Below are 22,860 nucleotides of genomic sequence, written 5' to 3' on the forward strand. Positions count from 1 at the left end.
ATTGTCACGCCGCCGAGGAACGGTGCAACCGCTGAAGTCAATCCTGGAAAGTCACTTGGTTTGCGACAGGGGCCTAAAAAGACGACAATCCATTGAGCAAGCAGGTGAGAGAGAAAATACTGGCTTATATCCAATAAGCAGTAGGCACTCAAACGAATCGACAAAGAGATTCAGTGGATGAGTGAGTATTGACTGAAGATATGAATGAGAGGTTAATTGACAAGATCAGAGATCTATGATCAACATATCCTAAGCTTAAGGTTGGCTACTAAGAATAACATGAACTCGCAAGAGGAGGCAATAAAACTTAGGACCTCTATCCTAAGTGACAAAAAGCTTTAGGTAAACTTAGCATAACTTGGTATAGATTTAGTAGACCCTAGACTAAATATTTTTGGCACCTTGATGTCAGAGGTTTTCTTGCGCCATGGGGACTCGTCATTAGGAAGACATCCCAATTTCGCATTTTTCTGCAACCCAAAGCTACTTAGGTAGGTGACGGGGCGGCTGCAATCGCCCTCTTCATGTGATATGACCGGCATACCGGTGATTTTTAGAGAAGGGAGCTAATCAACAGCTACGTCACCAATGTGTATTTTGAACCAGGACACATAGTTAAAGAGGCCATGCAGACAAGGGATGTCTCTATACTCAGACTGCTTTTGGGAGAATATTCGCGTAAAGGGTTTGCTGTGCAAAATAGGCCGTTCTCTTAAAAGTAAGTAGAAGGTTGCCTATCTTTTTTGGGTACCTAGCCCACGCAGCATGGTAGATCATGTTCATGAAACCCTTTCAATGGTTTGCCGTTGCCCAGCCCCACCTTTCCGTTAGCCCAGGAACAAACAAAAGCCTGGGGTCGAGTTCGTGACTCCTCGAATTCATCCAGCTATTCTTCTCCACACCTTGCACTTACATCTTTCGCATCAAAAAGTACGACCCACGGATACAGAACATGGCGATCGATAAAATTATTACCGACCCAAGGCTTTGCGCAGTCTTGCAGATTTCAGACCAGGCACGCGACCAGGCTGGCGCACTCCTTAGTCTGGGTGAACAATCATGCAGCGAAGGACCTCCATCAGCAGAAGCGCAAGCTGAAATCGCCAAGCAGCAAAAACTCCTTTTCACAACCATGGCGCATCTGAAAGGACTGCACCGAAACGTCTGTTTCTCCGCCCGTGAGACCAAGTCCCAGACTGCCGAGTCGCGTCAAGAAGTCGACCGCCTGCATCTCCAGCTTCAGAATCTGTATTACGAACAACGACACCTCCAAGGAGAGATTACCGCATGCGAATCATACGAGTAAGCCCTTGTACACTGACTCCAGCTGCAGCTGGGGGTCGAGTTCAGTGCTTCATTAACAAATCATAGCCACAAATACCAACAATTGCCTCTTATCCCTGTCGAGGAATTCCTTGCCCAACACCCCGAACACGAGAATGACGACGAGAATACATTGATGGTTGCGCGCATAGATCACGAACGGTCTGAGCGTGAAGCTCTGGAGCAACAGCGACAGGAGCTGCTTAAGCGAAAGCAGAAGCTGATTGCGGACAACAAAAGAAGGAAGGATGACCTTGCCAACTTGGATAATGATTTGGAAAAATTCATTGATGTAAGTTTCTTGATGCCGGTTGACCTAATCACGATCTGGCTTTTGTCCTAACCTTTTTCTAGGCTGCCAAACCGATTCAGAAGCTGTTTGAAAAGGCGCCCTAAACAGCGACTTTCTTGGAGGACATGCAGAACTACCTTATGGTGGTTTTCGCCGAGTATACGCTTCTGAGCCAGTCTTGAGCTGACATCACGACGTTAGGGGAAACGCGTGAGTGTTGGATATTGAAGCTCAGGTTGCAAACTTAATCGAAATCACCTGCAGAATTACAGGCTGGCATAAGGCGTTTATGGAACTGAACGAAACCGCAAGGGAAGGCTTTACCACGAAGGGTAACGTTATAAGACTTCCTAAACATAAGACACCCATTAAAAGAGAAGTCGGCAAAAATCGGCAAGTATTCCCATCGAATCTCGACCTGCGTTAGTCCGAGGGTTCTGCTTTTCGCGAAAAGGGCTACTGGGCAGTTGGCATGCTTTGATCTTTTATGGGAACCCTTGGTCTTTCAGTTACAGGTTCAAGCGAAGACTGTTTTCAGTATCCAAGTGTGATATGGCCGCCCTGACCTGCGTTTGCTACAAGCGCGACATATGTCTCAGAATTGATAGCCAACTTGATTAGAACAACAAAAACAACAGCACCACGACTGCGATTTTGATCCTACACCGATACAGAACTTAATGTTCATTTTCCGTTCATACCACAAGCAAACTATGCCCTATGTCTCATCTCAGTTGAGTAGGAGCCCAGGGAACAAGACACCTCGGACGTCAAAGTAAGGTGCCAAACATACCTAATATAAGGTCCACTAAATATATACTAAGTTATACTAAATTTACCTAAGTTTTTTGTCATTTAGGATAGAGGTCTAAGCTAGCTTCTGGCTATCCGAAAATTCACATGGGTGGGCTTCCGAAAATGCAAGGGATCCAATCACTTAACCCCGTGGGCCAATGATGGTCATGCACAACCACGTCGACTAACAAGTTCGTCGAATTGGATGCCTGCTACAACCAATAGATCACAAACCGCTCGGGTAGATCTTCAAACCACAATCACCAGCCGTGGTCGAACTCCTACCCGTGACCGGACTTCGACCCATAGGTATCTGGCGGGATCCTCAACCACTGGTAACGGCGCGTGTTGGGGTTACGGCTTGCGATTGACACGGGTTTCTCAGGCTATCATTCAAGACCAAGGAAATGTCACAATGGTCACACAACCACTAGAAAGTTGAGCGAGCCTCGTGGACACAGCCTCGAGCCAGTCAAAATTGCCGCATATCAACGTTGTCGGACAGGCATCAACCAAAGGGCGAAGCGTCTTGCATCTAGCCCGTCACTCTTCATCTCAGTTTCCATTGAGACCTTGAGCAAGCAACAATCGATGCCCAAGCCGATCAGTGGTCTTCGATGTAGAACTGACACAGTACGTGGTTTCTGAGACAAATCGAGGGTGCCAAATCTTGTCATGGGGTATACATATCGCCATGACACCGACCAAGAGCAACTAGACCTTACGACGGTCAACTTTGGGTTGGTGAGAAGCAGCAGGACTCTCATCTGACCACAGTGACCTGAGCCCTTGCGTGCAGGTCAGGTTTTGATTCGTGTCAACAGAGTCTTTGGATTTCGGGCAGAGCATTGCCATGAAACCGCATAGAGATGAATGAACAAGTACATGGATTAGAGACGAGAACTTGCCAGGGGCTCTGGATCCAGAAGTGTCACACTTTCTAAATAATGTCATTTCTGATCCCAGTGCTTGCTCCGTGTTAACGTCAAGTACCTGGGTTTGAGATGTTGAAGTCGGTCATTGAGCTTCATGGGTGGCTTGAATCATATGAGTCTACATGGTCGAAAACGACTGAGTGCAATACATCTCAGCACCGAAGATATCTCTGGCTTGGAGCCTTTGAGGTCCATGACTTCTGTATCTGCATCACGGTGATTGGGAACAGGAAGTATGGTATCTTCATTATGTCATGGGCATTTGTTCGCTTGTGAGTGGCTAAAGATAATCCTGAGCCAAAGTCTAGGGTCCGATTTGGATCCACTTGCCATGATTCATTAATGCTTAGCAGAAGTATAGTTAATGGGCTTGTTTGCTAAGTCTCATTAGCTTAGTATTGGACTAAAGCAACCACGTTGACGCTATCACCCCCAGTTTCAACCCGAGAGATACCTCAAGATACTGCTAGTTAAGTTGCCTGGTATCTAGTTGGTGGTTAGTTCGCAAGCAGCATGGCGATCAAGCCTGAAGGCAACATGTCCCATGTTGCCCACCCCATATTTCGGCACATGGGTCGTGGAGCTTCAAGAAGATGTTATCTTGTTCTTCTGGCCGAATCAGAAAAGCTAGAAGATGGCGCGTGCCATAAGGGTTGGTAACCATATCTTTAGATCTGGAGGCTGGCGAATATCCTTTGTCTTGTGCCCTTGACTTGACCAACATGGCCATTCCGATGTTTTTTGTTCTCTGGTCTCTCAGAGCTAGCTCCTTTTAGATTTCATGTTAATTTTCGCTTTGTGAAATCGGGTGGGCATGGTTTACTTTGCCTAGCCTACCTCAAATCTATCAGGTCGAATATCTCTCCGTAGCCTCGCACTTACACATGCATTTTCAACGTCATCCCGCCCGCTTTGCCTTTCTCTCCTATCTTGCTGCTTTCCAGTTAACAGCTTCTTGCTCTGGTCGACCTGGTCTATGCAACCTATTCTTGCTTTGCATTTTCTCATCGTACTTGAGCCAACCGCCTCTGGGCTGCTCGGGCTCTCTTGAACCACATCGCAGCTTCAAATATCCAAGAAACCTTATTTTTTTTATCTTACACGACATGTCTTTGTTCACATGGTTTGCGCAACGCGCAGGGGGATTAAGTATGATTGCGCTAAGTGCTCTCTGCTATTGGGTCATATACCACGATGCCTCTCTTGAACAATACCGATATGAAGGCAAGCAGCCTGCCTCCCAATACCCTACCGATTCTGCTATAGGTGCTGGTGTTTGGAGCTACGTCTTCGCATATTACTGCCTTTTTGTTCATATACTGGTTTGCATTTTCCCCCTCCGAGCCTGCTGGACTATCTGGACTCTCACCCAATCCATGAAAAGAGCAGCGCGTAGCGATTCATTACTTGATCTGAAGAAACTCGCTTCACGTCGGGACTCCTATACTTCAGTATCGAGCTCCGAGACTCTCATATCCAGTCCAAACAGTCCGTCTTCCTCCACTACCAGTGAAGCCGGCGATTACGATCCTGAATACTATACGGACGGTGTGCCAGGGGCTTGTGACAACGTCGTCCATGTCATCATCATTCCAAACTACAAGGAAGAGGTTGATACGCTCAGAGAGACCCTTGACGTTCTGGCATCCCATCCTCAGGCTCATTATTCATATGATGTAAGATTTTCCTATTCTTGAAAGTCGAGGCGTAACCCTGTACCAGTATCCAATAAACATACCAGACTCGTCTATTAAAGTCGCTCACTGATATTTCTCACTAGGTCTTTCTTGGAATGGAACACAGAGAGAGTAGCGCCGAAACGAAGGCCCTTGGACTGATACAGGAATTTGCGAAGAAGTTCAGATTCCTTGACTTCACACTTCACCCATCAGAAATCCCTGGTGAGGCCGCTGGCAAAGGCAGCAATCTCGCATGGGCTGCTCGCAGGCTGAGCGAGAGGTACTCAGCAGCCGTGAGGAAGAACGTGATAGTCACCGGTATTGATGGTACGCCTATTTGGAAACCAATCCTTCATCCTCGCCCGCTCATTGCTGACTGTCGTGGATTCTCTAGCCGATAGCCATCTTTCATCGAACTACTTTACACTTCTGACAAATATGCACTTATCCTATTCTGAAACCGCATTGACTACCATCTACTCGGCTCCTATTATTTTCGACAGGAACGCGCATTGTGTTCCATCTCTTGTCCGTGTTGCTGATATACTCTGGGGCGCCGCTGGTATGTCTGGCTTGTACCCTGGCTCCTCTATTTCTCCGCCTACATCCGTTTATTCTCTTCCTCTGGATTTGATTGACCGGGTTGGTGGATGGGATTGTGGCAGCGAAGCCATCGGTGAAGACCTGCATATGTATATCAAGTGTTTTTTTGCCCTCAATGGTAACTTAACCAGTCGAGTCATCTATAGCCCTGTCAGCCAAAGTAACGTCACGGGAGGTGGCGGGCTACTGAAAGACACTCGCGCGCGTTATAAACAGGCTCTGCGTCACATGTGGGGTGCTCTTGATACTGGCTTTGCGCTTCGTAAACTGGTTCAGCTATGGCAAGATCGCAAGCAAACTTGTCGTTCCTATCAACCCCTTCACTACACCATCTCAGATGCCGATCATCTTGCCATTCCCGAAAGCTTCCCAGGCGATGAGCACAGCGGACAGACCTATGACAACGGTATCTTCTCAAGCATCCACAGGGAAGCTGTCCAACATCCACACTGGGAAAATGTTTTCTATATGCTGCACCGCCTTTTCGAAGCTCACTTTCTTCCCGTTCATATGGCTATACTGGTACTTTCTTCGGCACTTTATGTCAAGCTCACAGAAGGCAATGAGGACCCACGAAACCTGGCTTGGATTTTTAGCTGGTGTAATCTTGTTCGCATTTACGGTTTCTTTCAAATTGGAGTTTACGTGTCTCTATACGAAAGTTTTCACCAGACGGGAGTCGCCAGCCGGGAGAGGGAAATGGTCAAGGCTGGGCTGGCCAACGGGATGGACTTTTCCCGACGATCTCTCAAAAACAACTGGTATGACTACTTTGCGATTCCCGTTGTCGCTCCTCTATATGGCACCATACCCAGTGCTCAAGCTTTGATTTGCCAGCTTTGGGGCCAAGACCTTGTTTATACTGTGAGCAAGAAGGCAACGCGGCGTCAGATACCCGTCGTGAAGGTTGACAACATGGCCTTAGACCAGGAATACTGTCATCGTGGCCACTAGGATCTTGAAGTGTTAAGCGAGGGTTTATGATGACGATGATGGGTATAGATGGTTAGTTTCGGAACTAATTTGGGGAAGAATATATACCAATAACTTGGCTATTCAGGAAAGTTTACATGCATTTGGCAAGGGTAATTTATACTTAGGATAAGGGTTGGCGTCTTCAAAAGATCATCTTGAAGCGTGTTCAGAATGATATACATAATGTTACTGATGCGAGGAGAGGCAGATGGGTCTATGGTGCATTGCTTTGTGTATATAGATTCATACTTGCTCTTCACTACCTACTTACAGATATCATACAGTCCTAAATAATACATGAGGTCTGTAAAAGATTCGGGACCAAACATATTGCTTTGATACTATAAGCTTATGCCACGCCTATCTAGATGGAAAGCTACAGACCTTGAGTTTAAATCCTTCTTAGACTCATAGATATAATACTGTATTATTACTGATAGGTTTTACTTCCTGGCAAGTTAAATAACACCAAGATGCACAAGGGAGAACGTTGAATATCCGGTCGGAGTGGGGCCTTCTGGTGCCGAACCACGTCGGATATTAAAGTTAGTTGAACCAATGAGAGGAAGGCTGAGTGACGGATTCAGCATTTGGAACCAATGCTTGTTAACCACTGCATGCCATTATTCTTAGATAATGCCTAGCTCATACGGGCTGTAAGTCGAAGGGGTTATCGACAGAGATACCTTTTAAAAACTATTTAAGATAAGCGTACACTTAACGAGCAAAGAACATAGAGTACCTTTGTTTATTATCCGAAACCTACAAGTATTACCTCAATATCTACCGCTTAATTTAGCAGAATTCATCATTATCGTTTATACCAATGTCTTCGAAGCAGCTACACATTGGCGTTTTCATGCCCTCAAGCGTGCAACTACTCGATCTGGCAACTGTCGATGTTCTCGCCTCAATGTCCAAGGAATACCTTCGCCTCCTTCCTCTCCCCGCACACATTAGTGAAATAGCACCCAGCACAAAGATTACCTATATCACATCACCCAAGTTGTTTCCAACCGTAAACTTAACTGCGGATCTATCCGTCCGTGCATCACACACGTACGAAGATGATGACGTTGGTCCCGGCAAACTTGACATTATCGTCGTGCCTGGTACAGATCCAGCGGACGAATTTGAAGAGGCATCGACAAAGTGGCTAAGAGACCATTTCAACACCGTGGGTGTTGATGTATTATGCGTTTGTACTGGTGTTTATCTATGCGGTGCTGCAGGTATTCTCGACGGCCGCCGGGTAAGTGGCCCTAGAGGGCTTCAAGATGAATTAATCCAAAAATACCCAAACACGCATTTCGTGGGAGAGGAGTATCGGTGGATTCAGGACGGCAACCTTTGGTCAAGCGGTATGTCTACGCCAGGTCAAGTTTGAGCCAGTTGCTTACAGAAACATCAGGCGGGATAACCAACGGCAATGATCTCATGGCTGCGTATGCTCAGGCACAAAACAAATATTGGCCAAACTCGATCTCTAAGCTGGGTGCGATGCTGGTCGATGTAGGTGATCGACCCCAGATTTACCATCAGAGCCAGCGCAAGTTTTTTATAGTATTCGCATGGCAAGTTGTCCAGGGCTGGCTTTTCAGCATGGTACCATTTGGGAAAGGTATGTCCAAGGCCAAGAAGGATTCCTAAATACCTACCTAGGTAGTGGCGAAGATACATCTATTTAGGAATCTCAAGTAACTCGCCTTAACTCATAATACAACATTCAACTCTCAGATACCCACTGAGCATAGAATCAAGCTGTTGAAATTAATATGGAACGACGGTATTCGATGTTATTCATTGCTTAATCATCGGATTCTCTGAACAGGGTTATATATAAACATGAGAGTATAAGAAGGCTTAACATATTTAGTATAGATTTAAAGATATATATATAAATAATTAAAAATCAACCTATTAAAAGAGTCTATATATATATACTCTATACTAAGCTATCCAGAAAGTAGGATTCAGGTCTTAAGTTTTTCATGTCTAGCCCACTTAGGAAGTACCCAGGCCCTGTAAAGTAAGAAAACCTCTGGTATTAAACCAAGGTACGGAAAATACCTAATCTGACGTTGAATAAATCTATATTACTTAAGTCTTTTTATTATTTAGAATAGAGATTCTAACTTTTCTTGCCTCCCCTGGCTAGGTTACCTACCCTCCTACAGTATTCAAAAAGCGTTAAGATCTTCTGTCATAGTACTCAGAACTGCGAGAACCAACTAATGTTGCCTACCAAGGGGAGGCAAGAAAACTTAGGACCTAAATCCTATATGACATTAAGACTTAGGTTAACTTAGGTGAGACTTCACTAACCTTTAGGCTAGTTATTTTTGACATTTAAACCTAGGGTCTGAAGTTTACTTGCTCCCTGAGGCCTACCAACCCAGGTATGTACTTTTGTCAGTCCAGAATTTTCTGACCTTCCCCAGCCATCCTGCCAGCCTTCAGGCGGCTCTGTTCACAACTTCTTAGCGGAGCTTGCGGCGGGAAAATCTGCACCAAAGCGGAGACAAGGTAACTCGTGTTGCTGTGACAGCGAACACCCCACCGCGATAAGAGCCTTTATCGCAGAATTCTATTGGTTGCGCCTGTGGGGCCATTGTTGAGCCCCGAAAAAAATTTCGAAGCTCTGGAGTTGCTTCTCGATTCTTAGTTTTCTTCTTTTGCAGTGAACAAGAGTCTCAGGAAAACCTCACTCTATCACCATTCTTCATCCTTTCTCTCACTTTTCTGTTTTTCTTGTTTCTTTCCGGCATACGCTTTACATTTCATCCTACGTTTGAAACAAAAGTAATCACATAACCGCCACAATGTCTGCTGTTCCTGGTCCCGTTTACGGCCTCGAGGTCCCTCCTGGAGAGATCTTAATTCCAGCCACCATGGAATTCCCTGCCTCTGTAAGTTCTTCTCTGGTGCGCCGAATCGTTATTGATGCGATGCAATGCGCTGCCTTGCGCTGGCTCGCTTCCAGTTGGCGGCGCATCATTTGCGATAGCAGTTCGGTATGGTCTTGACCTCATAGTTCTAACCGTGAAATCCTACAGTTCCGCATTACCATGGCTGCTGTTGACCCTACCGAAGAGCCTGAAGCCGATGGTGAGGGCAACATTCCTACTGTTCCTCGATCCACCCTGCGCCTCGTCAAGCGTGCTCTCCCTGGTCTCGATGAGGATGAGGATGATGAGATCGATGATGAATACATGAAGGCTCTCCTCGCCGGCTCCGACGATGAGGAGGACTCTGATGAGGAGGCTAACGGTGGCCCTAGCGACCCCGTCAAGGCCAAGAAGCAGAGGCAGGCTGCTGCCATCAAGAAACTTCTTGAGTCTGCCCAGGAGGAATCTGATGAGGAGATGGAGGATGCTAAGCCCAACGGCAAGGCCAAGGGCAAGGCGAAGGCTACCGAGGAGGATGAGGATGAGGATGACGACTCCGATGATGACAGCGAGGAGGGTGCCGATCTTGAGAACTTTGTCATCTGCACTCTCGATACTGAAAGAGTGAGTCTACGAAAGCAGAATCCCGAAATTGTCTGCTAACTTTAGTGTAAGAACTACCAGCAACCCCTCGATATCACTGTCAACCATGGCGAGAAGGTTTTCTTTGTCGTTACTGGTACTCATACCATCTACCTCACCGGAAACTACATCATGGACGATGATGAGGATGAGGACGATGAGGACGAGGATGACTACGATCTTTCTCCCGATGAGCTTGAATACGCCCTCGAGGGTGAGGAGAGCGACGAGAGTGACGAGCTTGATGGTGTCCAGGACCCCCGTGTTCAGGAGATTGAGTCTGACGAGGAGGCCCCTAAGCTCGTTTCCGTCCAAAAGGGCAAGAACAAGCGCGCCGCTGAAGAGGCCACCGAGGGTCTTGACGAGCTCATCTCTAAGGATGATGCCAAGCTGTCCAAGAAGCAACAGAAGAAGCTCAAGAACAACAAGGGCGAGGCTGTTGCTACCGAGGAGAAGAAGGACGCTAAGAAGGTTCAATTCGCAAAGAACCTCGAACAGGGCCCTACTGGCTCTGCTGAGAAGGCCAAGCAGGGCAAGGCCACCACCGGTGTCAAGGTTGTTCAGGGCGTGACCATCGACGACCGAACTATTGGCAACGGCCGCACTGTTAAGAACGGCGACACTGTTGGTGTCCGATACATCGGCAAGCTCCAGAACGGAAAGCAGTTCGATGGTAAGTAACTAGCTCACGTGGTATCTTCAACTTGATTAACATTTTGATAGCCAACAAGAAGGGTAAGCCTTTCTCCTTCAAGGCCGGCAAGGGACAAGTGATCAAGGGCTGGGACATTGGTGTTATTGGCATGGCTATTGGTGGTGAGCGCCGTCTCACTATCCCCGCTCATCTTGCCTACGGCTCCCGTGGCCTTCCTGGCATTCCCGCCAATAGCACATTGATCTTCGATGTCAAACTTCTTGAGATCAAGTGAGTGTAGTATATGCCTCCTCTCACTCGACACCAAGCCGACTTGCCACCGACCTCGTGACATAATACCCCCCAAACAGAGGCGGCAGAGTCTGGCGACAAGTTGATGACGTCGTGACGCCTGTGTTCCCCAGGCTTCATATATCATATCTGCTGTTCACCCGGTGTTGTTGTTTTGCATGCGAGGATAAGAGAGCCCGGACTTGTACATTCTGCCGAGGGCCTTCAATGTTTAGAACAGAGACAAGGTGGCCATTTAGAAAGGCAAAACAGGAATGATGTGGCGAGGACCGTCCCCGTTGCATGACATGAATTGGCGTACGATAAAAAGGGTTATGCTTGCGCTTTGCTATTGATGGCGGGATAATTTTCCCTGTGCCTGAAAGGATTTTGTAAGGTTATGCAGATAAAATACTATTTCTTTCCTTTTCATTTGATGTTTCCTACCTGTCGATTCTTCTCCGTGTTGGTTTCCTTATGAGATTCAGGAAGTCGTGATGTCGAACCTTCCCAGCACCGACTTCCTTACCTGAGGTAGGTTGATCTCCTTCTGGACTCAACGGCCTCCGACTCTGCTCCGCAACAACATTGCCGAGAGAAAAGCTCGAGCGCCATTCTCTCCGCATCTGGCTACTGCATTATCTTATTAAACGCGGCCTGCCCTCAGATATTCATCGATGCAGTGCTAACTTTCTCTTTATTGACTACCCTTGAGCATCATGGCACCAACCCTGCTCAAGAAAGCTAGTCAACAATTCGTTCGTCTTTCGTCCTGCGATTCGAAGAATATATTTGAAGCGTCTCCAGGATCTAAATTGAATATTACAGACGGCTCAGAGGTGCAAAATTCGCGGAAGTTTCGCAATGGTGGTTCCAAAAGATGGGCACCTTTTCGAGGTGCCTTCAAGAACATGAGAAAAAGCGCACGCAGTCGTAAGCTATCCTATCTGTCTTGTTCTTATCCCATTGACATGCAGTAGGTGCTGAAGTATCCAAAGATGCTCATGACCTCCCCGAAGACCAAGCCAAACCCCATTTACTTTTCAGATCTGTCCCAAGACTTGAACGTGGAACGAGAAGTCCAGATGTAAAGGAAGTAATGATACGAAAGTTGGGGTTGCATCCCACGGCTATGACATCCAACTCTACTTTGGTGATCCGAAATTCCCCAAAACGAGCACGAAGTTCTCTGCAGCTGGTCAATCCTACTCCCTCCAGTGGACTGATCACTCCGCCCTCTTCTGAGGCATGCGATACACTCACAACAGCCGATGAAAAGTCCACAGGGGAAACTTCGATGGAATCATCTACGTTGCCGAACTGGGAAATCATGGATAGGCGATACAATAGGCGAAATCCATGGACCCGCTCAAGCCCTGAAGGCCGCGCTCTCAGTACTATTCCCGAGGCCGGTGTTGTACATGCTCGACCTACCATTGCAACTGTAGAGAGGGCATCCGCCGCCAAGATTTTCCTCGAGACTTACTTCAATGAACTTCTCTATAAACCAAATGCAAGAGCTTTGCGGGGCCAGTGCCTTGAGTCTCAGTTGTGCAACTATTTGCTAATAACACCAGAGGAGAAGGAGAAGATTCGGGTGCAATATAGAAGGCAGGAAACATGCCATCTCAGAGAGTCCAGGGCAATGAGGGCAGGTTCTTTGGCTTACCATGGAAACCAGGACTCCTCCCCCTTGGTCAACAACTACGAGCCACTTCAAATTCTAGGCAAAGGCAGTTTCGGAGTAGTCAGACTGGTGCGTGAAAAACCTGCTCCAGGACACGCTTTCCCCGGCCAAGTCTATGCTATGAAAGTCATTCGAAAGACAGAAATGCTGCGGAACAGCCAAGAAGGCCATTTGCGGGCTGAGAGGGATTTTCTTGTGGCTTCTGAAGGATCACAGTGGTTAGTACCAAAGCTGACCAACACTACAAGGTGACTGACTGACTGAAGCACCTTCTCAGGGCTGTTCCACTGATTGCCAGCTTTCAAGACACAACGAACCTCTACCTGGTGATGGAGTACATGCCTGGTGGCGATTTCCTCGGATTACTCATTCGGCAAAACATTCTGCAGGAACCCATTGCACAGTTTTACATCGCAGAGATGATCCTTGCTATTGAAGAGGCCCATCGCTTGAACTTTATTCACCGTGACATAAAACCAGACAACTTCCTCATATCCGCGACTGGTCACTTAAAAATATCCGACTTTGGGCTAGCATTTAATGATCACTGGTCCCACGACGCAGCATACTATAATACCCACCGGTATTCCTTGGTCCGAAGACTAAATATGAACATCAATGGTGACGAGACGGATCAAAAAGGCAGTAAGGATCTCCTGAAGCATCTTGAGTGGTACCAGTCCCTTGTTTCCGGACTTGACAGGCATGGGAAACATCCATTGGCGAGTAACGAGGACTTGCGAAGTCTTATCGGTTGGAGAAATCGACACGGTAATCGCACTGCTGCGTGTTCCGTCGTTGGTACCAGTCAGTATATGGCTCCTGAAGTCGTTCTTAGTCAGAAATATGACGGGAGGTGTGACTAGTAGAGCATCGGCATCATCCTGTATGAATGCCTGTACGGGCAGACGCCGTTTCTAGCAGAAGAAGGACGCAAGCAGACGAAACAAAACATCGTTGTGAGTATGTCCGTATCAACTTGAACAAGGTAAATGACTGACAGTGGCCGCAGGACTTCAAGAAGAACTTTCAGTTTCCACCCAGGCCATTCGTAAGCGACAAGTGCAAAGATCTCATCTGCCGCCTGATCCAAGAGAAGGATATTCGGCTGTGTTCAAGGAGGTACCAGGTCAAATATCGGTATTCGTCCAAAAGCTACGTGTTTCCCGATGACGCGGAAGATATCAAAGCGCACAGGTGGTTCAGAAACATGCCCTGGGATCGCCTGCAATCAATGCCTCCTCCATTCACCCCGAATCTGAAGAGCGACGACGATGCACACTACTTTGATGAATCCGAACTATTGGAAGACTGGTCTGAGTCGATACCGTCGGGCGTCTGTCTCAAATCGGAAGATGTCAAGGAGTTACTTTTTGGATTTGATACCCATGTGCAAGCAAAGGCTATGGAGCTTATCAAAGTCCCGTTCGACGCGGCCAAGCTTCGAAGTATAGACCGTGATATTGATTCATCAAAGGAACTTCAGCCGAGTGAGAAGGCTACACTGAAGCAGTTTGTTAGATTTTATGGTCATAAAGAGCGCAAACGACCAAGAGACATGTTGCTCCGGGACAAGGATACCAAAAAGACTTCATTAAGAATTCGAAAAGAGACGGCTTTCATGGGCTATACCTGGCGTCGGATGAGACCCGGTGGATATATCGATCCAAAAGTAACAGAGATGCCCAACATGGACGAAAGCCAGGCTTTGACACCGAACATTGAGTGTTGAAAAAAAAGAAAAGGAAGCCGGTATGAGATACGAAGGTGTTCAGCCCTCAAAATCATCGAGAGCAGTATTACGAATAGACATTAAGCGCTAGGCCTTATTGGCATGTGTACCTTCATCCTGATCCTCATTTCATCATCCTAGCCCTATGCAGAAACATCAAATCATTACCATAATATTAAGCGTGCATCCTTCATTGCGATTTGGACCTTTGGTTGGTATTGCTGTACGAACCAGACTCTGTTAAAGCAGCTGGGTCACCAGATGCAACGGCTTTGGCATTGCGAATCTCCCACTCAAATTCCTTGAGGGCCCGGATTTCCCAAGAGAAGAAGAGTAGCGAGAGCAGACCATCGATAACACCAGCGACCAAGCTAAGACTGCTGGCCAGCATGAGGACAAATGCGACGTAATTTCCAGGACTGAACCAGACAGCGACAAGACATGCTAGCCAGACAAGCAATGCGCCAAAGAAGTGCACACCCCGCCAGTAGCGCTGGCGAATCTCGCGAGCATGGTATTTTTGTATCATTCCCAGAATCTCATCATAGGTGGACGCGTGAAATAAATCGCGATTAAAGAAGCGACCTCGCCTCAGCTGGGTATCGGGATCCGCAGTCTGCGCTGCGTCACCTGAGTGAATGCTGCTAGCCGGGCTACTGGGGGCCAAGTATGCGCCAGTCTGGAGAGCAGCAGATGGTGTTTCGGAGCGGGGATCAGCTCTAATAGGCAATGGGGAAGGGGTATGCCGGACGAGCGTGGCTTGAACAGCAAAGTGGTCGGAGAGGGAACAAAGGAGATCAGGATGCCGCTCAGTCATTGAAACATGAGCCGACTTGACGATCCAACCAGGAGCGGTAGCAGGAGCATCGGGGTCGATACCTGTCGAGGCAAAGATGTAGTCGAGTCGCTGACCTTGAGGATCAATCGTATCGGGTGGGACCTCGCAGAGATCGCCTCCCTTGAGCCGGTTCTGCTGATTTTTGTTCCAGCGCCATGTATTATAGACGGAATTGCTAGTTGCGCCATTCTCGAGAAGATTGAAGTCGGCTGTCGGTAATGGCCGATGACGATCCTTCTCAGATGGATGGTAGGCAGGACCAAGAGCGCTGTCAGGGTGTAATTTGCGCCAGACGTCATGAACAGGCGCATGTGCTGTTATTACACGGTGAAATATGGACAAGGGTAACATGTTGAAATCACCCATTCCGATAACGAGATGCCCACGTTCAGCAGCGCCGCGCAAAAGCTTTGAAATCTCCCATGACTGCGCAACTCGATGGCAATCGTATGTACTCACGGGCTCGGGCTCGTATGGGGAGTGAGTCTAAGAATTCAAGTCAATTAACAGGCTGAAAAGCGGCATAACAAATTCAGACTCACATGTGTGTTGAAGACCTCGATAATGTCCTTTCTCCTTGGCCCGAAGCGAATTTTGGCGCAAGCAACACCCTTGCCTACATACCAGTCTCCTCTCCAAAATGCAGTTGGCCGTCCATTGAGGGGATACTTGAACATGGTACTCTCCTCGATCGGCCAGTGACTCAAGATGGCCAGACCGCCACCAAAAGCACCGCTGTGGTAGAACTTTCCATAGGGGAGAACCTGGCGAGTGTGATGCCGAATGGCTTGGTAGTCCTCCTGTGTGAAACATTCCTGCAAGGAAACGATATGCGGTGTAGGGACAGCATGTGCAATTCTATGACCTATCTCGTCAAGTCTTGCAACTCGCTGGGTCGATATGTAGCGAAGACCCCAGCAGTTGAGGGTCAAGAGGTTGATCTCAGAGGGGAGATTATGAACATCATCATTGTTGACGGCAATGGTGGAAGGCGTTGTGACATGCTCAGCAGCGTCACTTGCCATGACCATGGCGCCGGTGGAGTATGCGGAAGTAATGGTGACTGATGTGTCTCGTAAATATCAGACCGTCGGAGAAAGAGGGTGAGACAAGGGACCGGGCATGGGACAAGTTTTGGATCTCAGGTCGGAGAGTGGAAATATTGAACGTGGCGCGATGCCTCGGCTGCTGGATATTAGTTAATTAGATGAGGGCACCGGCCAGGTGTCACTGCTATTAGCGGTAGAGCCTAAGAGGCGTAAAAACGACAATAGTACAAATTAGTTACGATCGAAAGCAAAATTCTAAAATGAGGGAGATGCGATGGACGGTCACCGCCAAGGAAAAGGAGTGAGAACACGCGACGCGAAGGAGTCTAATGTGATAATTTACAGAACTCCAATTGAACCAATACCACGCCTCCTTCTTGTTTGGGGACACTGCCGGTACTTGTGGTCACCCGGACCATCCGCTCCAAGGAGGGGCCGATATACCTGTGGGGCTGATTACCGAACTGGAGGTCTACATACTAAGGTACTCCGTAAGTTAGTAGGTATAGATGCGGCAGGGGTCGAGGAAAGCCGAGTGATAGAGCAATGATTGGTGATGAACTACTAAAGTCATAGGGGTGTTCCTCTTGTTGCTGGCGCCGCGCCCTTCTGTCTCATGCAATTTTGTTCTATGAGAAGTTAGCGTCATGATAACTATTAGTATATTTATTAGAGACAGACTATTCTCGTTGCGTCCCTTTGCTAAGGTATTATTCATGCCTGAGGTCAAGATGCCAAAACGAATTCATCATATTGCCTCCTGACTTTGGACTAACTGACCTAAGTCTTTTCTCTCTTAGGATCAAGGCCCTAAGTTTTCTTGCCCCCTCTAGTTTAGGTAGGCACTTTAAACGGTTTCAGCTCTCGTTTTGAACTAACATAGAAGCTTCCAGGAACCCTGCAATCCCACCGGTAAAATAAAGTTACCATACTATCAGATTCAGAGCTTCATCCTTCTCCTCACTCTTATCCTCACACTCAATCTCAGCTGCCACATGGCGAGCTTCATCATTGGTTCGATACCCCTCATCGAACTTGAGAGGCGTCATGCGTCATTCTTGGGTACCCATCATAGAACCATCTGGTAAAGTCCAGGTATGTACGGAACTCTTCACTTGTAGCCACTACTGCCCGGATCTATATGACATCCTCATGTCTGGTTCACCCAACGCCTATAAGTTTAATTAAGAATACTATTCTCTTGAGAGTCACAACCTTCAACTTATAACTGTCCATCCACATTCGCAATGTCTGTAGTCTTTGAATCTCTTCTCATCAAGTTCAAACCCATCCTGGTTGAACACCCCGAATCCCCTCCGGCTTCTTTCTCATCTGTGACCGATCACCTCAAGTCGATTCCTGGGGTCGAGTCCGTTTACCTTGGCAGGCCCCTCGAGAAGCCTGATTACTGGGTTCTGGGTATCCGTTGGGCCTCGCGCCCTGCCTATGGTGCCTTCGTTTCCGGCTCTGCTGCCACCGATTGGTATGCCTCTTTGCGCGCCCTGCTGACTGAGCACCCTATCGTCAGCCCGATCGCAGAGTATACAGGCCGTGCCGAGCTCGCCCTCCATGCACCCATTACAGAGTTTTGTACCTGTTGGGGTGCTGATGAAACCTTCACGGAGGATAACATGAAGCCATTCGCCGTTGCTTGTGAGGAGGGTGGGTTGGCTGGGCTTCATGGCTTGGCTTATGGCGAATTTGTACAAGGAGAACATGAGAACCCTTCAGTTATTCCTGGTCGAGCATCCAGGCTACTGATGGGTTGGGATAGCAAAGAGGCCCATTTGCAACACAAAAACAATGGAAGTGGTAAGTCTCATTTCTTGATGTTGCGCCATTAGTACTGACTGGATTGCACCAAAGTAATTGATGATAACGTATACTATTTGCTTGCTCGGAATAAGAGCCTTGAAATAGTGAGCCATCTAGGAAGTTAATAGTGAGAGCCTGAGTAACTAACATCTCATGTAGTATCATGTCCCTTTCAAAAAGCTCTGAGAGACTCAGCTTCACGCCCAAAGCTTGCAGATAATATCAGATTGTTATTGGATTAAGTAGAGAACAAAATAACACTGAGTCAATGCGCCGTCGAAAATCAGATACCTTGAAAGCTGTCACTTGTCAATGTGAGGCTCTCTCTTCCTGCCAATAAGCACCGTCTTGTTTCCGTATTCGTCCCGATGAAATGCGATCCCGTCCTTGACACCATTTCTATACCATTCAATCATCCTGCGACTTTTCTTACCCACCCTTGAAACTTCATCTCAGGTGGGTGGAATGGTCTTCTCAAACTTCTGAACTGTACCCGGTGGCCTGATATCGCCCTCATTTTGAACCTCCAAAACACACTGCATCCTCCTTTTAGCCTCTCGATGTCCCCTGCAAATAGCTTTCTGTTCGTCCTATTCCGCTGATCGCTCGAACGTCGTCGTACCGGTATCAAAAAGTTAGATACGATGTTTCTCCGATTCTGTATTAGGATTTCAAGGTTAGAAATTTAATTCTTGCTGGATCTGTTTTGCACCTCACCAAGTCGAGAGTAGAGCATGTACAATGCCATACGGTTACATTCCTCCGTTCCGGTAATAGTCACCAGTCGCTCGTTACTATTGTCCTGCGGCTCGTTGATCTTGATCACGCTGTTGCTCATTTGGCGGATCTCGTTGATCTTTTGTCCACCCTTGCCGATGATAGCACCGACCATATCGTTCGGGATGTAAATCTGCTGTGTGATGGGCCCGCCGGGGATGGCACCGCCCATGGGCTGAGCTTGGGGAGCACCACCATGAGGTTGAGGACCAGCATGAGGGGCCATGTGCGGTTGGGCGTGAGGAGCTGCGCCATAGGCACCTCCCCCCTGAGCACCGCCATAATGCATAGGCATGGCAGGGTTGGCCTGAGCAGCTGCGTGGGGGTATTGCTGAGGATAAGGCGCGGGTGGCATATGGTGAGATCGCCGGTCGTTGTGGCGGCCGTAATTTTCACTTCGTCCGTAGTGGCCCGAGGCAGGTTGGGGTGAATAGGGAACAACTTGCATGCCGCCTGGGATCGAGCCAGCAGGGGCGCCGCTACGGGTTGCGTAGGCAGACGCAGCAGGACCTCCAAACCTATCGTTAAGCTGTTCGAGAAGGGTGCTGCCAACGTAGTAAGTTGCGATATGGACGGCATCAGCGACACCCATCACTACCAGCGATCTCTCGCTTGACATAGGTAAACATGAGTCAGAAGCGTTCAACCGAGCACCAGATGCCTCTTGGATCTCACGAATACGGGCACCACCCTTACCAATGATGGAGCCAATCAAAATGTGCGGAATGAGTAGCCGTAAGGGATATGTTTTTGAAGATGCGGTTGAGGATTCGTTGAGGGGTTCGTTGTTCAGTGTTCGGATGATCAAGCCAAAAGCCTGAATTGACGTTAATTTGTAAACCATGCGTCAGGAGAATCACCATACCTTAGCTACAGCGTCCACTATACCGCTAACAGTAAGAATACGTTCAACGGCCCCCTTTTGGTAGTCGCTGACTGTGCACTTAGCGTTGGAAAGCTTCCTGATGTTGGAAACATTCTCGCCCCCCTTTCCAATGACGGTAGCTGCCTCCGGGCTCGAGATAACAGCGCGAATGTGAATCCATGAGGTCTCGTCATGAGCAGCAGCAGACGTTACAGCGTTGGATGCAGAGGCAGCAACTGTGGCGGCAGCGGCGGCCTTAGTGTCAGACGCATGGTCCAAAGCGGCATCGTCATCATCTTCAGACTTATGGGCTCCGTTGACCTTATCATCGTGGTCCTCTGCAGGGACCTCGGTGGGAGCTTCAGGGACCTCAACATCGTCGTCGTGCTTGTTCTTGTCGAGAGCAGGTCGTTTGGCGTCGGGCTGATCACCAGCGCGTGAGGGCGAAGAAGCTTCTTCCAAAGGGCGTTTGGCCGACTGGGTTGGTTGTGTTGGGGAAGCAGACATATTGGAATCGTTATTGTTCACGCGAGTTTAATCTTTCTGACAATCGACAATTTGAAAACGTCTCGTTCTTTCTATTGTTCGTCTTATATACACTCAGGGGTTTTCGAAGGAAAACGTGCTGGTGTAGTGACTCTCGCTGGGTGTGCTTCGGTGAAATACTCGTGAAGTGACTTATGTCGCGTAAAGACGATGCGTGTTGCGGGCTGAATGGAAGGAAGAGGGATTCGAGATTCGGGCTCAAGGGCGGGTTCCAGAACTCTTTCAGCGGGCGTCGAGTAATTACCCGGGAAGATCTCCTAGATATAGGCGGGAGAGGAAGGGCGGAATGATTGTCTTGTGATGCAAATGTTGAATGGTGGTGAGGATAGGTGAAGCGATCGATACTGGGACGGACTTCTTAAAAAGCAAAAAGAGGCAGTGCTCAGCTCAAACCTTCTGACCCGGACTCGAGGTTTATTGATCGCAAAAGTCGCCAGAGTTCTGAGCTCAAGCGCAGAATCTGGAGCACGAAGTATCTCGTCGCGAAGCGTCGGAGGATGAGAAGCTGAGACGAGAGAAGCAGGTTCTCAAATGGATCGGCGCGCGGTGTTTTAGAACTTTCGCTGTCGCAATGGATCCCAATACCAGGGAAGGACCAATCCAAATCAATCAGAAGAAAGAAAAAGAAAAACAGAAAATCTCAGAAACGATTACGAGGAATCGCTGAGAATGGAAAAGCGAGGATCTCACGAGAGCAATGGCAGGTGAAAAAGGGGGAGAATGAATATGACACGACAAAAGGTCGATGGTTTGGGGTGAGGAGATGGGAGAAAGCCGGAGAAGTAGCCCTGCGAGAATCCATCCTGGGTAAGGTAGGTGCTAGGCATGGAGCGCTGTGAGATGTCACGTGCACCACCTCAATCTGGACTTGAAGCTTGGGCCACAAGAGCTCAGGCGCTCCACCCGCCTGGCGATGATACTACCTTAGTAAAGGTAGGTAGTAGACAATCACAACCCACGATATAACTAGTACCTACCTCTGGCACTGGAACCTTCTTTTTGATAGCCGAACAAATTTCAAATATCTCATAGATACAAGTGCGATGACTACGCTTGTCTCGCTATATTTGAAGACCTCCGATTAGTTGCATTTGAACAACAATCGCCTGTCTTGAACAGCTCCTTGGAAGGCGCGAAGTGACATATCTTGATCACCCAAATCCGTACATACGTTGGGTCCCTCCATCCTCACAATTCTCAATTCTCAATTCTGCCCATGCTCCAGCAAAGTCAAAACCCTTGCCCATTACTTGAGCCAGTTGCGTGAACTTTACGACAATGGACTACAGGTCGCAACCTACAGCAAAAGAGGAGTACACAGCCAATGTTGATCAGACATTAAGAGAACTTCAAGAGAGAGTCCAACAACATGAAAATGAGCTGGAGAAGGTATGCACGCGCCAAAAACCAACATTATACCAATGGCTAATTTCTTGCAGCTTCGTTCGGAGCAAAGCCAACCCCCAGAGTCAGCGGCTGGACAGGCGCGTCTCATACAGGTGGCTCTCAAAGAGGTGACAGAGTCGGATCCCTTTCTCCCCTCGCCAGGGTCGCTGTTACCGACGCTGTTGGCGTTCCGCAAGACTCACCAGACCATTCAAGAGTCCAAATCCTATCTTGCCTCTCAGCGTGTAAGCCATGAACAACTGTCGCGTCAGCTTGAGGCGGATGAAGCGCGTCTCAAAGATCAAAAGCTCCTTGGCGATGCTCTGACTGCACGTATCTTGTCGCTACGCGATGAAGTGGATGCGGGTACTCACGTCACCCCAGGAGAAGGGGCAGAGGAACTATTGCAAGAACTCAGAGCTAAGAAGAAGTCTTATGACAGAGAGACGTCGAAACTTATGAAGGTTCTCCTTCGATTCATCGATAATCATCTGGCGCCCATGCTTGCGGCAGAAGAGCTAGGAGGGCCTGTGGTTGGGGATCTTATAGGTATTGATGGAGACGATTTGGCCGCCGGATTTAATGCACAAGGGAAACTAAGGAAACCAAAGGACAGCGATGATAAAGAAGATAAACGGCAACGCAGAATCGATGAGATTTGGGGACAGGCTACTAATGGAGGCACGGGGCGCCAGGACGAGATTGCAGCTGCAGCTGCAGAGATGAAGCAACTCACAGAGGAGCTTCTCAACACGCTTGCTGAAGCACAAGGTAATAACTCAGCATCATATGTGCAATTGTCGCGTGAATCTGCGGCTGCACGGTTTTTGGTGAGATCTAAGGTTGCACAATTCCATCCTAGAGATGCAACAAGGCTCAGACTGGTGGATTTCGGACGAGATCTGGAACCCTGAGTAATAATAGATATAATGAAAGCCTCGAGAACAACCCCATATGTCTTATAGTTATGTTTCTGTAAAGTCACACAAGTGAATATTCCCACCATTGACAGAAGTTAATATCCCGATGGTGATTGTAGAGTTTGGAGTACATTATAATAATTCAGGATAGCTCATCATGAATTATAATTGTATACAAACATAGGCCT

The 22,860-nt window shown here is 48.0% G+C and overlaps 9 protein-coding genes across 15 annotated transcripts; 7 read left to right on the plus strand and 2 right to left on the minus strand.

The window, feature by feature from the left end:
- The first annotated feature begins 884 nt into the window (after positions 1 to 884).
- On the plus strand, positions 885 to 3,767 carry FOIG_00817 (uncharacterized protein). Of its 2 annotated transcripts, XM_031197246.1 has the most exons (4): positions 885 to 1,302; positions 1,372 to 1,615; positions 1,678 to 2,390; positions 2,460 to 3,767. In XM_031197246.1, exons 1-3 carry the CDS (start codon positions 953 to 955, stop codon positions 1,717 to 1,719), a joined length of 636 nt encoding a protein of 211 aa, XP_031073013.1. In that variant the 5' UTR covers positions 885 to 952; the 3' UTR covers positions 1,720 to 2,390; positions 2,460 to 3,767. The 2 variants fall into 2 exon arrangements, with proteins under 2 accessions (XP_031073013.1, XP_031073014.1); XM_031197247.1 differs by lacking the exon at positions 2,460 to 3,767 and having other exon boundaries at positions 1,678 to 2,456.
- Positions 3,768 to 4,229: 462 nt separating this feature from the next.
- Positions 4,230 to 6,581, plus strand: FOIG_00818 (uncharacterized protein; the record flags this gene model as incomplete). The annotated part of the gene is made up of 3 exons (XM_031197248.1): positions 4,230 to 5,021; positions 5,126 to 5,351; positions 5,419 to 6,581. The coding sequence occupies 3 exons, from the start codon at positions 4,230 to 4,232 to the stop codon at positions 6,579 to 6,581; spliced, it is 2,181 nt and encodes a 726-aa protein (XP_031073015.1).
- A 764-nt stretch (positions 6,582 to 7,345) lies between these two features.
- Positions 7,346 to 8,333, plus strand: FOIG_00819 (uncharacterized protein). Its single transcript, XM_031197249.1, has 2 exons — positions 7,346 to 7,963; positions 8,014 to 8,333. The coding sequence occupies exons 1-2, from the start codon at positions 7,429 to 7,431 to the stop codon at positions 8,250 to 8,252; spliced, it is 774 nt and encodes a 257-aa protein (XP_031073016.1). The 5' UTR covers positions 7,346 to 7,428; the 3' UTR covers positions 8,253 to 8,333.
- A 922-nt stretch (positions 8,334 to 9,255) lies between these two features.
- On the plus strand, positions 9,256 to 11,319 carry FOIG_00820 (FK506-binding protein 4). The gene is made up of 4 exons (XM_031197250.1): positions 9,256 to 9,511; positions 9,659 to 10,114; positions 10,166 to 10,805; positions 10,856 to 11,319. Exons 1-4 carry the CDS (start codon positions 9,425 to 9,427, stop codon positions 11,059 to 11,061), a joined length of 1,389 nt encoding a protein of 462 aa, XP_031073017.1. The 5' UTR covers positions 9,256 to 9,424; the 3' UTR covers positions 11,062 to 11,319.
- A 457-nt stretch (positions 11,320 to 11,776) lies between these two features.
- FOIG_00821 (AGC/NDR/NDR protein kinase) lies at positions 11,777 to 14,660 on the plus strand (the record flags this gene model as incomplete). Its single annotated transcript, XM_031197251.1, has 4 exons — positions 11,777 to 11,990; positions 12,038 to 12,962; positions 13,022 to 13,703; positions 13,757 to 14,660. The coding sequence occupies 3 exons, from the start codon at positions 11,777 to 11,779 to the stop codon at positions 13,608 to 13,610; spliced, it is 1,728 nt and encodes a 575-aa protein (XP_031073018.1). The 3' UTR covers positions 13,611 to 13,703; positions 13,757 to 14,660.
- Positions 14,137 to 16,723, minus strand: FOIG_00822 (uncharacterized protein). The gene is made up of 2 exons (XM_031197252.1): positions 15,857 to 16,723; positions 14,137 to 15,800 (listed from the first exon to the last, which is right to left on the minus strand). Exons 1-2 carry the CDS (start codon positions 16,343 to 16,345, stop codon positions 14,667 to 14,669), a joined length of 1,623 nt encoding a protein of 540 aa, XP_031073019.1. The 5' UTR covers positions 16,346 to 16,723; the 3' UTR covers positions 14,137 to 14,666.
- Positions 16,724 to 16,920: 197 nt separating this feature from the next.
- FOIG_00823 (uncharacterized protein) lies at positions 16,921 to 21,132 on the plus strand. 4 transcript variants are annotated; one of them, XM_031197253.1, is made up of 5 exons: positions 17,015 to 17,201; positions 17,257 to 17,458; positions 17,572 to 18,175; positions 18,230 to 18,282; positions 18,338 to 18,921. In XM_031197253.1, exons 2-5 carry the CDS (start codon positions 17,411 to 17,413, stop codon positions 18,362 to 18,364), a joined length of 732 nt encoding a protein of 243 aa, XP_031073020.1. In that variant the 5' UTR covers positions 17,015 to 17,201; positions 17,257 to 17,410; the 3' UTR covers positions 18,365 to 18,921. The 4 variants fall into 4 exon arrangements, with proteins under 4 accessions (XP_031073021.1, XP_031073023.1, XP_031073020.1 ...); XM_031197254.1 differs by having other exon boundaries at positions 16,921 to 17,201; positions 17,257 to 18,175; positions 18,338 to 21,132; XM_031197255.1 differs by having other exon boundaries at positions 17,250 to 18,175.
- FOIG_00824 (uncharacterized protein) lies at positions 18,219 to 21,149 on the minus strand. 3 transcript variants are annotated; one of them, XM_031197259.1, is made up of 4 exons: positions 19,821 to 21,149; positions 18,896 to 19,772; positions 18,327 to 18,836; positions 18,219 to 18,273 (listed from the first exon to the last, which is right to left on the minus strand). In XM_031197259.1, exons 1-3 carry the CDS (start codon positions 20,325 to 20,327, stop codon positions 18,814 to 18,816), a joined length of 1,407 nt encoding a protein of 468 aa, XP_031073026.1. In that variant the 5' UTR covers positions 20,328 to 21,149; the 3' UTR covers positions 18,219 to 18,273; positions 18,327 to 18,813. The 3 variants fall into 3 exon arrangements, with proteins under 3 accessions (XP_031073026.1, XP_031073025.1, XP_031073024.1); XM_031197258.1 differs by having other exon boundaries at positions 18,219 to 18,836; XM_031197257.1 differs by having other exon boundaries at positions 18,219 to 19,772.
- A 136-nt stretch (positions 21,150 to 21,285) lies between these two features.
- Positions 21,286 to 22,810, plus strand: FOIG_00825 (uncharacterized protein). Its single transcript, XM_031197260.1, has 2 exons — positions 21,286 to 21,755; positions 21,806 to 22,810. Exons 1-2 carry the CDS (start codon positions 21,645 to 21,647, stop codon positions 22,664 to 22,666), a joined length of 972 nt encoding a protein of 323 aa, XP_031073027.1. The 5' UTR covers positions 21,286 to 21,644; the 3' UTR covers positions 22,667 to 22,810.
- Positions 22,811 to 22,860: the final 50 nt, after the last annotated feature.

Source organism: Fusarium odoratissimum (genome assembly GCF_000260195.1).
Source record: "Fusarium odoratissimum NRRL 54006 unplaced genomic scaffold supercont1.1, whole genome shotgun sequence".
Lineage (NCBI taxonomy): Eukaryota > Fungi > Ascomycota > Sordariomycetes > Hypocreales > Nectriaceae > Fusarium > Fusarium odoratissimum.

Excerpts from the sequence above, each read along its gene's own strand:
- FOIG_00817 (XM_031197246.1), top strand. The coding sequence starts at position 953 with ATGGCGATCGATAAAATTATTACCGACCCAAGGCTTTGCGCAGTCTTG. Across the intron at positions 1,303-1,371 it reads ACCGCATGCGAATCATACGA|CCACAAATACCAACAATTGC; the intron begins GTAAGCCCTTGT and ends AACAAATCATAG. Across the intron at positions 1,616-1,677 it reads ATTTGGAAAAATTCATTGAT|GCTGCCAAACCGATTCAGAA; the intron begins GTAAGTTTCTTG and ends ACCTTTTTCTAG.
- FOIG_00819 (XM_031197249.1), top strand. The coding sequence starts at position 7,429 with ATGTCTTCGAAGCAGCTACACATTGGCGTTTTCATGCCCTCAAGCGTG. Across the intron at positions 7,964-8,013 it reads CGGCAACCTTTGGTCAAGCG|GCGGGATAACCAACGGCAAT; the intron begins GTATGTCTACGC and ends CAGAAACATCAG.
- FOIG_00820 (XM_031197250.1), top strand. The coding sequence starts at position 9,425 with ATGTCTGCTGTTCCTGGTCCCGTTTACGGCCTCGAGGTCCCTCCTGGA. Across the intron at positions 9,512-9,658 it reads CCATGGAATTCCCTGCCTCT|TTCCGCATTACCATGGCTGC; the intron begins GTAAGTTCTTCT and ends GAAATCCTACAG. Across the intron at positions 10,806-10,855 it reads GAACGGAAAGCAGTTCGATG|CCAACAAGAAGGGTAAGCCT; the intron begins GTAAGTAACTAG and ends ACATTTTGATAG.
- FOIG_00822 (XM_031197252.1), bottom strand. The coding sequence starts at position 16,345 with ATGGTCATGGCAAGTGACGCTGCTGAGCATGTCACAACGCCTTCCACC. Across the intron at positions 15,801-15,856 it reads TCGAGGTCTTCAACACACAT|ACTCACTCCCCATACGAGCC; the intron begins GTGAGTCTGAAT and ends TTGAATTCTTAG.
- FOIG_00823 (XM_031197253.1), top strand. The coding sequence starts at position 17,411 with ATGCGTCATTCTTGGGTACCCATCATAGAACCATCTGGTAAAGTCCAG. Across the intron at positions 17,459-17,571 it reads AACCATCTGGTAAAGTCCAG|TCACAACCTTCAACTTATAA; the intron begins GTATGTACGGAA and ends TTCTCTTGAGAG. Across the intron at positions 18,283-18,337 it reads GGAATAAGAGCCTTGAAATA|TATCATGTCCCTTTCAAAAA; the intron begins GTGAGCCATCTA and ends CATCTCATGTAG.
- FOIG_00824 (XM_031197257.1), bottom strand. The coding sequence starts at position 20,327 with ATGTCTGCTTCCCCAACACAACCAACCCAGTCGGCCAAACGCCCTTTG. Across the intron at positions 19,773-19,820 it reads TAGTGGACGCTGTAGCTAAG|GCTTTTGGCTTGATCATCCG; the intron begins GTATGGTGATTC and ends ACGTCAATTCAG.
- FOIG_00825 (XM_031197260.1), top strand. The coding sequence starts at position 21,645 with ATGGACTACAGGTCGCAACCTACAGCAAAAGAGGAGTACACAGCCAAT. Across the intron at positions 21,756-21,805 it reads ATGAAAATGAGCTGGAGAAG|CTTCGTTCGGAGCAAAGCCA; the intron begins GTATGCACGCGC and ends AATTTCTTGCAG.